This window comes from Dendropsophus ebraccatus, chromosome 6 (genome assembly GCF_027789765.1).
Source record: "Dendropsophus ebraccatus isolate aDenEbr1 chromosome 6, aDenEbr1.pat, whole genome shotgun sequence".
NCBI classification, from domain to species: domain Eukaryota; kingdom Metazoa; phylum Chordata; class Amphibia; order Anura; family Hylidae; genus Dendropsophus; species Dendropsophus ebraccatus.
The window spans coordinates 92,196,661-92,208,832 of record NC_091459.1 but is presented as its reverse complement, the minus strand read 5'-3'; the positions used below and the strand labels follow the sequence as shown (position 1 = coordinate 92,208,832).

The 12,172-nt window shown below is 37.7% G+C and overlaps 1 protein-coding gene across 1 annotated transcript in view; it reads left to right on the top strand.

The window, feature by feature from the left end:
* The window catches only part of CLSTN2 (calsyntenin 2), a 390,590-nt gene extending 379,119 nt beyond the window's left edge, over positions 1-11,471 (top strand). Inside the window, exons 18-19 of the mRNA XM_069974229.1 lie at positions 2,830-3,014; positions 10,575-11,471. Coding sequence (XP_069830330.1) covers positions 2,830-3,014; positions 10,575-10,799 — 410 coding nt within the window. The 3' untranslated portion in view covers positions 10,800-11,471. The remainder of the gene's footprint in view (positions 1-2,829; positions 3,015-10,574) is intronic.
* The last annotated feature ends 701 nt before the right edge of the window (positions 11,472-12,172 follow it).

Sequence of the window (12,172 nt, the reverse complement as noted above, 5' to 3'; positions counted from 1 at the left end):
AATTGTACTTCGCAATGACAGGCTGAATTTTTCCATAAAATATGCTGCGAAACCAGAAAAAAAATTATATGCGCAGTGAAATTGAAAAAAAAAAACGCAATTATTTTTCTTTGGGGGGGGGGGGGGCTTCATTTTTACGCCGTGTGTCCTATGGAAAAACTTAGTTGTTATATATGTTCCTCAAGTCATTACGATTAAAATGTATAACTTTTATTGTATCTGATGGCCTGTAAAAAATTTAAACCATTGTTAACAAATATACGTTCCTTAAAATCGCTCTATTCCCAGGCTTATAGCGCTTTTATCCTTTGGTCTATGGGGCTGTGTCAGGTGTCATTTTTTGCGCCATGATGTGTTCTTTCTATTGGTACCTTGATTGCGCATATGCGACTTTTTGATCGCTTTATATTACATTTTTTCTGGATTTGATGCGACCAAAAATGCGCAATTTTTTTTTCGCTTACACCGTTTACCGTGCGAGATCATGAATGTGATTAATTAATAGTTCGGGCGATTACGCACGCGGCCATAGCAAACATGTTTATTTATTTATTTATTTTTATTTGTAAAATGGGAAAAGGGGGGTGATTCAGACTTTTATTAGTGGAGGGGATTTTTTATTAATAAAAACACTTTTTTTTACTTTCCCTTACAGTAATATGAAGCCCCCTGGGGGACTTCTATATACACAGAACTGATCTCCCATTGAGAACAATCCTGTGTATATAATAGAGCAATGATCCATCAGATCGGTGCTCTATTATAATGGTCTGCTTCAGACCATCTGAATAGATTGCCGAGCCGGAATCAGCGTCATTCCGACGCTGAGCCCAGTCCGGCTCATTAGAACAGATCTCCCCTCCGCGATCGCATCGCGGGGGGGGGGGAGATCCCCCACTGGACACCAGGGAGAGGGGGCACAGCTGCTATTCAAATGCAGCTGTCAGCTTTGACAGCGGCATTTGAATAGTTAATTAGCCATCCGCGGCGATCGCCCACGCCGGCTAATACACGCGGTCCCTGGCTGCACTTAGCAACCGGGGACCGCGTGCTGCAGAGAGGGCTCACGCCGGGAGCCCTCTCTGTTTACTCTTAATGGCCGCATGACGGGTATACTCGTCATGCGTCGTTAAGAGGTTAAATACAGATGGGAAGGAAGTTCCTCTGACCATTATCAGGTTCTGCATGTAAATAAAGCAAAGCTTAAGCATTGGAATAAGAAAAAAAAATCCCTGCTTACATAGCACACAAGGTATAGCATGTGCCACCTAGAATCTGGCAGATGGCTGAAGATGATTTATTTTAATAGACTGGTATAATCATCCTTATTGATGAACTGTAACATTTGTTAATTACAGAATTTTTTTTAAATATATAGCATCACAATCTACATTATAATTAAGATTTTTTTTAGAGGTTTTACATAATTTAATTACATTTGTTTTATTTTTACTATATTTTTTTTTCTGCAAAGCTCATCTGCTATACAAATAAGCTAGCTAGTGACGGCTATGCTGCAAAGACGTTCATGTAATTATAGCGCTCTAGCTAAATAACTTAATTAAAGGTAATTGGCAAATGTAGCCAAAGAAAAAAATCTGGCTTAAGAATATAATACCTATTCATTGAATAATAGAAATTTAATGTTCTAATATACTTTATGATATATAATTAATACAATATATTATATCAGTCCGTGCCTCCTCTCTAAGCTTGAATAAGAAGCAACTATCTTAAAGTGTCACTGTCGTTATATACATAAATTTTTTTTTTTTGTGATCATGCTGTAAAACAAAGCTGAATTTACCAGAAATCCAGGTCCGGTCTCCTGAAGGCAGATTTTCTGACTTGTGCTGGTAGAAAAAAATGACACTAAACACATGAATTCCGGCCAGTACAGAGAGTCACGGCTCAATGTTCTGTCAATCACATGACTGCCTTCTCTCTGTGATTGCTCAGATGGCCTGGGATACAAAGGACTTCCTGTTTTCTGACACTTTGAGAAACAAAGAGTCAGAAAACAGGAAGTACCGTGTTCTCCATTATAACTAAAAAAATAAAATAATAATGTAAATTGCAAACTTGCTTTATATCACATCTACTTTTGTACTTTTGGTTTAGATTTTGAAAGTTATTATGACAGGTTCACTTTAAGTAGCCAAACACATGTCATCCAAATGTCATCCAAACAAGTGATTTCAAGAAGATTTAACCCCATATTACACGGAGTGTTTATCGGCCGTTTCGGCCGATAATTGTTCTGTGTAATAGAACACAACGATCGGCCGACATGAACGTTGTCGGCCGATCGTTGTAGTCATTTGTCTTTTAACATGTTGAAAGACAGACAACTCATATAGCAGCAATCTGCTGCAGTCACTCCGTGGAATAGGAGCAGTGGCAGCAGACCGCTGCTATATGCTATGGGCTGCCCAGACAATCTAGTGATCACCCGGGCAGCCCCCCCCCCCCCCCCCGGCTCTCACTCGCTGTCTGCTGTCGCCGCGTATATTAGCGGCGGTGAGTGGGGAACGAGGAGCAAACAAGCGCTGACCTCCTCACAGTCGCCCCGTGCAATAGGGGCTTTAGTGAACAAAAATCGAATGTGTCTACTAGCTTTCCAACTGGCCCATTGATGGCAAATGTAGGGAAAGATACAGTATGAATTAAACAAAACCCCTGACAAAATCTGCGACATAGGTTTCTATCTAAAAAGAGCTTTGTGATTGTCCTATTATGGTTAAATGTATAGCAGATAAATATGTTGATATGTCAGTTTGTTGATGTCATATTAGGTCAAATTCATAAAATTCTTCTATTGGTCTTTAGTTTCTCCAGGTGCTACAACCATTGTCTTGGTAGCTTGCATCAGCATATTGGTTATTATTGTTGTCCTGGGAATTATTAGATTGCGGGCAGTCCACCAACAAGACTTTCCAGACAAAGAGCCAACAAAAGACCCCGACATGAATTGGGATGATTCTGCTTTAACCATCACTGTAAATCCCATGGAGGTATGTACACTTTTCTATTTCATTTAGGTATCACCATTTTCAGCTGTATTTCAGTAATATTTGGACAACGGATATGTCGAGAAAATCCTAAAATAATAAAATAAAAGAATACATTTTTTTTTTACATTTGCTGCATAGTGTTTAGAATTGCCACTAATATAAAATTTTGTGGCTAACATGTCATTAAAGGGGAACTCCAGGTGGGGGGGGGGGAGAGAAATTTCTAAAGAAGCAAATAGCATTACTTACCTATCTATCCCAGTTTTGAAACTGCCAAAAATTCATTTGTTTGGGGTTTTTTTTTGTTCTGTATTGTGTTTCTGTACTTTCTGGGGAAGCAGTTCTACACAGTACTACAGGTTCCATATTGCAATGCTGTTTATCACAGTCCTCCACCCTGCCCATTTCCCACCCAAGTCTGTTACAGAACATCAAGGCTGTGTTCACACATTGCAGTTTCATTGTGTTACTGAATTATTTGCAGTACTTTATGTGTCCCTAGAGCACACTGCATTCTCTACCGATATTGGAATAAAGTAAAGAACTTTTTTTTTTCTTTTTATCTCCACATACATATATTATGATCAAGCATCTTTTATCTTTGAAGTTGAGCCCCACAATAAGGAGTTTATCCGATATTATCTTACATGGGATATACTGTTTATGCCTTATTTTTTGTGCAGGCGGAATTGGCAGTGCTGACTCTGATCCTCTGTGCCGTTAAGCATCATTTAATTGTGATACTGCATCATTTTTGTGAATATGCTGCAGTACTGCAATGAGACTCCAACATGTGTGAACACAGCGAAATTGCAGAAGCTGTTTCTGGCCTGTCAGAGATGGTGAATCACTCAGGGGATTGGGGGATCCAACCAAGCTTCCTGGGACATCACGCCCTGCCCCTTGTCTGCATCATCAGCCTGTCCTCAGCAAACACACACAATGTGAGACAGAGGCATGGATGATGTGTCTCCTGAGGGGGGAGAGCAGTGGGAGCAGGAGACAATGTGGATTGGCACAGAGGCCATTTTTCTTCATTTCCTGGATTTTAATAAGATAACAGTGTAGCAGAAACGTATAGATATGGTAATACATTATATAGACACATCTATAGAACTTTTAATGTACTTTTAATAGAAAACCAGTTTTCCTTATGTGGAGTTCCCCTTTAAGTTAGAGTTTTAATATTAAAATAAGTAAGTTGCCACCATTTATTGTAAAAACTGAAATAAGGCTTTAATTCTGTAAGCAGATCAAATTGTATTTTTAAAGCTCTAACTCCTTGAAAGCATTTTTGCATTTCCACCTACTCAGTGAGTGTTGCATAGACAATAGAAAAAGTGACAACACTAATCTTATTATGTTAAATCATGCATTATGAAGATTACTATGTGACGTAGCTGTTGGGTCATGGCAGTTTCCTTTGTAAGGGTATGTTCACACTGAGAAATAGGTGAGGAATAGGCGAGGAATTCAAAGAGGAAAGTTTTCTGCATGAAATGTCCTCTTCTTCAGCTTTGACAGAATAGACACAGAATTTGAGTTGAAGTGAAATGTGAGCATAATTAGAGCGAAATGTGAGCAAAAAGGAAATTCAATGACTTATATCAGATTTCTTTAGCAGAATCCACCCAGAGAATTGACATGTCAATTCTTTAGGCAGAAAAGGGATCAGTGGCTCAAAATTCTGGAAGTAAATTCCGCTGTGTGAATAACATAGCGGAAATCCAGTTAAACGTAATGGGGCAATGCTATGTTCATATTTTACAGGCGGAATTTGAAGCAGAATCCGGGGCTAATTTCATGCAAATTCTGCTTAAAATTCCAAACCTATTCCTCAGTGTGAACATAACCTTACAGGCGCTATTATGGTAACCTCAGTTTAGGGAAAAAGCAGTGTATTAAATAAATTACTGGTCAATGGGTGCTGACACCCCTGCACTCCTATTAGTTACTCACTGGACCAGCTGCAGTATGATTTATGTAGTGAAATGTGCCACAAGCATAATATCTTTGTAAGGCTATGTTCACACAACGTTATTTTTGAGTAAAGAAAGGATGCTGATTGCAATGGAATCAGTGTCTGTTATTCACTGCAGGGGTGGCATTGCATTGAAATGCTGTCTGCTGTATGCACACATTGTTATTTTATTTTCTAAAGAACAGGCGTGCCTATCCATGCCTATTATTTCCGGACACTGTCCACCGAATAGCATCCGAAAATAATAACTGTTCACTAAAGATGAGCGAACCTCGAGCATGCTCTAGTCCATCCGAACCCGATCGTCTCTAGGGATCCCCTCCCCCAATAAAGGTGAAAATCATCCCCCCTTCCCATTTTATACATAAAACACATAAAAATAATAAAGTTAATTAACATATAGTGTAATTATCCGATCTATTAAAGTAAAACAATATTATTCCCGCATGGTGAATGGCGTGAACAAAAAGCGGTAAAAAAAAAACGCAGGGATTGCTTTTTTTAAATTACATTGTATGTATAGAAAAATGAATAAAAGTTATCAATACGTGTGATCTAGAAAAAAAATTACTAATAAAACCTAAAGATCATGGCACAATTAATGGCACCCCATACGACCCCGTAGGTGAAAAAATAAAAGCGCTATAAGAGTCACAATAGGGCCATTTTGAATATACCTATTTGCATTTTTTTTTACTGCTAATGAAAATAGTTAAACAGTAAAAAACCTAGTAAACATGTATATCGCTGTGTTCAGACTGACCTATAGAATAAAGAAAAAATGCCAGTTTTACCATAAAGTGAATTATGGAAACCCCCCCAAAAAATTTGCGGAATAGCATTTTTTGACCCAAATTCACCCCTTGAATGATATTTTGGGGGTTCCGTCATTCATTTTATGGCAGATTAAAAGATGCTATGCAACGGACGCTGTTATTTGCTGTGTGAACATAGCCTCAGGCTATGTTCTCACAACGTCTTTTTCAGCTCTGTTCAAAATGACGTCCGTCATTTTGAGTCTGAAATAATGGATGTCATTTAGCTGTTTTGCTGTCCATCAGTGCATTGACGGCTGTTGGTACATTATTTTAGTGTGGGGTTACTAATTAGCCTTTCAATGTGTCCTTAATTAAAAATTCCAATGAATTTAATAGTAAAAATGGTAAAAGGATGGTAAAAAAAAGAAAAACAGTGTGTGAACCACAAATAAAAATGTCCACTGTTTGCAATAGATGTCCGAAAATAATTGACATGATCATTATTTTAACATCTGTGCAGATAATATCCATTTTATACACTGTGTGCATTGGATGTCCGTCATTCCTTTAACCCCTAGACGACCCTGGACGTAGGGTTACGTCATGGAAGTCTGTCCCTTAGACGACCCATGACGTAACCTTACGTCCTGGGTGTTTTTCCCGCTATGAAGCGCGCTCCGGAGCGGAGCGCGCTTCATAGCAGGTGGGGGCCGGCTGCAATCAGCAGCCGGGACCTCACCGGTAATGACACGCTGCAGCGATCGCGCTGCCGCGTGTCATTAACCCCTTAAACGCCACGATCGCGGCGCGACCGCGGCGTTTAAGTGTAAGTGACAGGGGGAGTCCCCTGTCACTTACCGATCGGGACCCCCGCAGTCCCGATCGTTGAAACGGACTGCCGGAGGTCTCTTACCTGCCTCCGTGCGGTCCGATCGGCGATCTGCTACACTGAGCCTGCACAGGCAGGCTCAATGAGCAGATCGCCGATAACACTGATCAATGCTATGCCTATGGCATAGCATTCATCAGTGTAGAAATCAAAGTAATGTATGTAGAAGTCCCCCAAAGGGACTTCAAAAGTGTAAAAAAAAAAAAGTTCAAAACACTAACACACTACCCCAAAACCCCTCCCCCAATAAAAGTCTAAATCACCCCCCTTTCCCATTATATAAATAAAACATATAAAAATGAATAAATAGATAAACATATAATATACCGTAGCGTGCGTAATTGTCCGATCTATTAAAATATAACAAGCGTCATTGCGACCGGTAAACGGCGTACACGAAAAGAGGGGAAAAAGTGCGCAGATTACCGATTTTATGTTACATTATATATTAAAAAAAATCAATAAAAAGTGATCAAAACGTCCGATCTTCACAAATATGGTATTAATAAAAACTAGAGATCATGGCGGAAAAAATGACACCCCATACAGACTGACCTATAGAATAATAGTGTCATGTCGCTGTTACCATATAGTGCATTACGTAGACACAGGAACCCCCCAAGCGTTACCATATCGCATTCTTTCTTACGATTTCACCTATTTATATCTTCATAAATAATATATTTGGAATTCCATCATACATGTTATGGTAAAATGAATGACGCCATTACAAAGTACAACTATTCCTGTAAAAAATAAGCACTTACATGGCTTGTAGATAGAAAACTGAGAGTGCTAGAGCTCTTAGAAGGGGAGGAGGGAAAAACGAAAGCACTAAGATCAAAATTTGCGCGGTTGTCAAAGGGTTAACTTCAATGCAATGCATTGCAATCAGTTAAATCGCGGCAATAACAGACGACTTTGTAAATAGAAAAAACAGACGCCCTTTGGCTATGTTCACACAACGTCTTTTCATCTCCGTTTATAATGACGTCTGTCATTTTGAGTCTAAAATAACGGAGGTTATTTAGCAGCCTGACCTCCCCTTAGTGCACTGACGGGTGTTTGTACATTATTCTAGTTTGGAGTTACTAATTATTAATATTTTAAATATGAAAATCGGCCGCCTTTTTAATATTTTTGACGTTGTGTGAACAAAGCCTTCCTCTGTTATTTTACATTGGGTGAACATGCCCTGGGTTTTAGGCCACAAATGAATGCATATTTGAAATGAGTTATTAGTAAAGTCAATTTCAGATGTAAAGATAATTTGAAAACAGTTTACTTGCCAAATATTAATTATAAGAAATGTTTGTTTTTTTATGTTATGTTTAGAACAGGGATATTTTGTTCAGTTGCCAGGCAATCTACCTACTAGGCATATTTGTCAACATTATCATTGTTGTAATTGTTCCCTTACAGTTTTGCTTACCATTTTATTTTAACTTTGGAAAATATTTCTACTATTAGGTTGTCTATTAATTTACACAATTATTTTAAATAACCAAAATGTTGCTGTGAAATCACAGAAACAAATAAAGAGCATTCTTATTTTCAGCAGTAATTTACATGACAAAAACATGGTACTTTATTTATTTATTTATTTATTTGATCTTAGGTCTCTTCTGTATAGTCTTTTATTTTTTGAATATGACAAAAACTTTTTCTGACAATTATTATCTTGGTTTTAATTCATGTAAGACAATTGTTGCTGGTTTATTGCACTAACGTAGTGTTATAGCTGCAGTATAAAGCTGGGTTCCACTCACCGTTAAATAAAAACAAAACGGCAATAAAATGGGTATAAAAAGTATCCATATGTTAACCCTTAGACGACCTAGGACGTACCGGTACGTCCTGGAAGTCTGTGCTCCGGAGCGCGCTTCATAGCAGGTGGGGGCCGGCTGCAATCAGCAGCCGGCACCTCACCGTTAATGACACGTTGCAGCGATCGCGCTGCAGCGTGACATTAACTCCTTAAACGCAGCGATCACGGCGCGGCCGCTGCGTTTGAGTGTAAGTGACAAGGGGAGTCCCCTGTCACTTACCGATCGGGACCCCCGCAGTGTGACTACGGGGGTCCCGATAGTTGAAACAGACCACCGGAGGTCTCTCACCTGCCTCCGTGCTGTCCGATCGGCGCTTTGGTCACTGAGCCTGCACAGGCAGGCTCAATGAGCAGAGCGCCGATATCACTGATCATTGCTATGCCTATGGCATAGCAATGATCAGTGTAGATAATAAATCTCATGTATGTACAGTAAAAGTCCCCATAAGGGACTTAAAATGTATAAAAAAAGTTAAATAACTAACTAACTAACACACTACCCCAAAGAACCCCCCCCCCCAATAAAAGTTGAAATCACCCCCTTTCCCATTATATAAATCAAACATATAAAATAAATAAATAAATAGTAAATAATCATATAATATACCGTAATTGTCCGATCTATTAAAATATAACAAGCGTCATTGCGAACGGCGAACTGCGTAGACGAAAACAGGGAAAAATGTGCTCGGATTACCGATTTTATGTTACATTATATATATAAAAAATTAAAAAGTGATCAAAACGTCCGATCTTCACAAATATGGTATTAATAAAAACTAGAGATCATGGCGGAAAAAATGACACCCCATACAGCCTCATAGGTGAAAAAATAAAACTGTTATAAGCGTCACAATAGGCCCATTTTATTAATAATTAATTGCCAAAAAATATATATATATAAAATTTGAGAATCTGTGTAAACCTGGTTGTGTTCGGACTGACCTATAGAGTAATAGTATCATGTCGCTTTTACCATATAGGGCTTTACGTAGACACAGGAACCCCCCAAACGTTACCATATTGCATTCTTTTTTACGATTTCACCAATTTATATCTTCATAAATAATATATTTGGGATTCCGTCATACATGTTATGGTAGAATGAAAGATGCCATTACACAGTACAACTATTCCTGTAACAAATAAGCCATTACATGGCCTTGTAGATAGAAAACTGAAAGTGCTAGAGCTCTTAGAAGGGGAGGAGGGAAAAACGAAAGTGCAAAGATCAATATTTGCGCGGTCCACTGGGTCATTTTGGGCCTGGTCCTCAAAGGGTTAATCTTATAATGTACAAGTCTAGAAAAACTGTCTATGGCTATGTTCCCTTGGACAGCTATCATTTTGTTGCCAAAACACTGCTGTTTTATGCAAAAGACCCACGTAATCTGCATAAAATGCCCACATTTTGGCACCAAAATAAAGGCCAAAAACACGAAAAAAAAGACGTTGTGTGAACATAGCCCAGGCTGTATGAAAACAGCCATAATTCCTGCATTGAAACAGCAGTTTTTTTTATAGACTTGAAGAAAACATATTAGAATACCTATTTAACCTATGCTTTTTTATTTTACAGTATGTGAAGCCTGCCTAAGGAGTTTAGTGAATCTTTTTAAAATTTGTTTCTGGAGGATTCGCTTGAATAGGCTTTTGAATTCAATTTAAAATCAACAGCCAATTCACATTCGTACAGGAGCAATGATTTTATAGACAATCACTACTTCTGTACATATGGGTGGTGTATTATACATTGTATGCTTTGCTTCTTAAAATTTTCTCAGCCAGGTGCAGAGCATTTAACCTTCTGGAGCTTCAGAGTGTAAGCTGCAATTGATATAGTTTCTCCACTTAAGGTACAGGAGTAGGGATTTCTTTCTCACAAGCTGAAAGGAAGCCCCTGTTCTTATACATGGTTTCCATGGTACACTAAACTAGCTCACTACACCAGACACAGATTATTTGCCTTGTTAGTTCAACGTTTAGAATTTTTAACTTGTAACACACAAAAGATGCAACGTATATTTGTATAATTTTCAGATTGTTTTGGAGGACTAGGTCAAGACATTTGCATTTGATATATCTTTAATTTTGTTCATGATAGAAATATGAAACAAATGCCCCTGGAGAAGGTGAAAGTGAAGAAGAAGAAGAAGAGGTGGAAGATGAAGAGGAGGATGACGATGAAGAAGAAGAAGATGAAGACAGCACAAGTGGTGACTCGGATGACAGCGATGAGGAGGAAGCTGAAAACCAAGCAAGATCAAAGCAGCACAGTGCAACACGAAGAGGTCACGTGGAGTGGAATCAATTAACACTTACGTACTAATACTTTCTTCTTATTCTTCCTTTTGTAAACACAAATCTTATTTATTTCAGAAGCAACTTAGTTAAAGACTCTGGATTCAGTGACAGGATTACCAATGCCATCTAATATTATGTTCATTTGCTGGCAAACCATAGCCTGAAACAAATCCTGGTTTATGTGTATAAAGGTTTAATGTTGCATCAAGGGTTCTTATAACAATCGGTTTAGTAATAATATACACCAGCTCCCTAGGCTTAATGCCTGCAAAAGGGAGATGATTTCCCAATAGAACTTCATGTTTGTCAGCATTTTCAACCCATTTGCTCCAGAGAAGCCTATAGCTCATAAATTGTCTATAAACTGAGACAAAAGAGAGAGAGAAACGTAATTTTGAGCAAAGCAGATTGTCTGTATATTACAGCCCATGGCTAAGTTCACACTACAGGATTTTTTGTCTGTCATTGCTAACGGCTATCAAACAGACATCGGATATTTGCTAATGATCATTAGAGATGGCCATCATCAAATATTGAACATCTTTTTGATGTCCGCCGTCAATGACAGACAAAAAATCCCGAAGTGTGAACTCAGCCCATGAGGGTAGCATTGTAACAGAGAAAGTACATTCTCACTGATATAAAATACTTCTCGCATTTTATTTGCTCTTGCTGCAGAAGTAGCCACTCTGGAAATACTGTGGATAAGTAGATGATGGAGCAATATTTATTAGAACAGCACTGGTAAATGTGACAATATTTTATTTGGAACTTGACATTTCTGTTATAATTTCACTTTCAAAATTATTCTTTATGTTTTAAAAATTACTAAATTTAGACATTTAAGGCTCAATATTCTTGACTGAAGTGTAATATTTAGATCTACAGATGATTAAAAAAAATATCCATGCCGAAATTTAGAAGTAATGTTCTGTACCAGAAGCTTTAAAAAAAAATAAAAATAAATAAATATATATATATATATATATATATATATATATAATATTTAGGAGATGCTACTTTTCCATATTTAGACATAAAAGTACTAATCAAATGTGAGAGAAGTTAATAACCTCTAATGAAAATACATAAAATTAATAATGTCAAAACTGAACAGTACATAAACAAAGATTTCTATTCAAACATTAGTTTGTTTGTGTGTATATACACCATAAGTTACAGATAATCAACAAAGTGTATGCAAATAATACAATACTTCCAATGCTTTTAATTGTAATTTAGTATTTAAAAAAAATAGGTGTTTTTATTTTTTCAAAATATAATAAAAAATTGCATTTATGTCTGTTTCCTAAATTTGGTTTAGTGCTTTTAGTTCTCTTACAACTTGCTGTCTCTGTTCTGTCTCACTACACTAGGTGTCAAAGTCTCCATTGTGGA